The 1,556-nt window shown below is 38.5% G+C and overlaps 1 protein-coding gene across 1 annotated transcript in view; it reads right to left on the bottom strand.

Moving 5' to 3' along the window:
- The window catches only part of hdac2 (histone deacetylase 2), a 17,583-nt gene extending 16,152 nt beyond the window's left edge, over positions 1–1,431 (bottom strand). Inside the window, exon 1 of the mRNA XM_015386789.1 lies at positions 1,280–1,431. Within this exon, the coding sequence (XP_015242275.1) occupies positions 1,280–1,334 (55 nt within the window). The 5' untranslated portion in view covers positions 1,335–1,431. The remainder of the gene's footprint in view (positions 1–1,279) is intronic.
- Between the last annotated feature and the right edge of the window lie 125 nt (positions 1,432–1,556).

Below are 1,556 nucleotides of genomic sequence, written 5' to 3'. Positions count from 1 at the left end.
TATACTACATGCTATCAATTTTTTAGAATTTGGAAACAGTTGGTCTTTATTGCCCAAAGATATGGAAGGAGGAGAGGAGAGGATGGATATATCAGCTGCCTGAAAAATTCCATTCCCGCTTCATAACACGAGAAGAAATGAATTCACCTGCAAGTCTTTATCTGTGTTTATTCCTCTCTTCATCAACAACGACGTTTGATCATTATTTGCCAGAGTTATGAGAGGGGAATCATATATTTTAGTCACCTGCTATAATCCGTTCTCCCTTTGATGATCTTTATGAAATGCATTTTCTGTTCAAATGTTTATCTAACAATTTATAAATATTCAACAACAAAAAAACAAAAAAAACTCAAACCAAAACCACTACACTTTGTTTTCAAAGTTTGAAGATGTTTTGCTTTCCATCCAAAAAGATTTTTTTTCATTTCAAAATGTCTGGAGCAATGGAGCTACTGCAGACATTTTGAAATGAGAATTGAAAATACATTTCATAAAGATCATCAAACCAACAGTCAGTTTTAATCTAAGTATTTTGGATTTCAAAGTATAAAATAATAAATGTTTCAAATATGATATAGAAAAATAATGATAGTTTCAAAATTCGCAAGTTGAACTTATTATATCAGGTTGCTAAAATATTTGCTTCCCTCCATAACTCTGGCAAATAATGATCAAATGTCACCAAATCCACAGTTTGTTGTTGATGAAGAAAGGAATAAACACAGTTAAAGACTTGCTGGTGAATTAATTTCTTCCCATGTTAGGGAGGGGAATTGTTATGTGTGATAGTGTAGTATGATAGAAATGTCCATAATCCAGCAATCTGTCATATTTTACATTACAACAGGATTTAGCAGAAAGTCTACCCTCTCATCTTCACCCTGATCTCCTAGAATCCTAAATCCTCCCCTGGACTGAAGGGAACCCTGGTGTAAATATTGGCCACTTGATACAAAAACCAGCATCATGTCGGGGTTAATTTCTCCACTTTTGCCTTAAAGATGTTTTAAAAAATAAGCTAAAATGCAACTATATATATACATTTGGGAAAACGGCGTTTTACCCGGATATTATAGAGATATTTTAGTGTCTATATTTGTATAATATGCTTTAAGTTAGTTGAAATGTAGCAGGCTGGGTGGGTGGGCGCCATTGATACGTCGTCAATCAGGCTAAGATGCTAGCTGCTAGTTAGCATCGCTCCAATCTGCAGCGGCAGTTAGCTTCGAGGCTAACGCTAGCCTGCAAGCTGGAAGAGCAAAAATTGAACACATACCGTCATAGTAGTAGCAGACCTTCTTCTTCGTCCCGCCTGCAGTGGTGTAAGCCATGTTGGAAGCAAAACAATGAAAGTTTAGTAATGTGTGCTCAGAAAGGGAAGAAGATGAGCGACGTCAAGACAGCGTCGGTGATGGGCGGGGCAACCGCTGGAGGGGCGGGGCCGGGGTAGGAGCTAACCCGCTGAGGTGCGGGTACATCAACAGGGGCGGATTTAGAAAATTTGGGGCCCTAGGCAAAGACAGGTAGGAGGCCCTCTGACTTCAGAAGACAAC

This window comes from Cyprinodon variegatus, unplaced genomic scaffold (assembly GCF_000732505.1).
Source record: "Cyprinodon variegatus isolate N-32 unplaced genomic scaffold, C_variegatus-1.0 Scaffold378, whole genome shotgun sequence".
Lineage (NCBI taxonomy): Eukaryota > Metazoa > Chordata > Actinopteri > Cyprinodontiformes > Cyprinodontidae > Cyprinodon > Cyprinodon variegatus.
The sequence above is the reverse complement of the archived record's forward strand: the minus strand, read 5'-3'. Positions and strand labels throughout refer to the sequence as shown.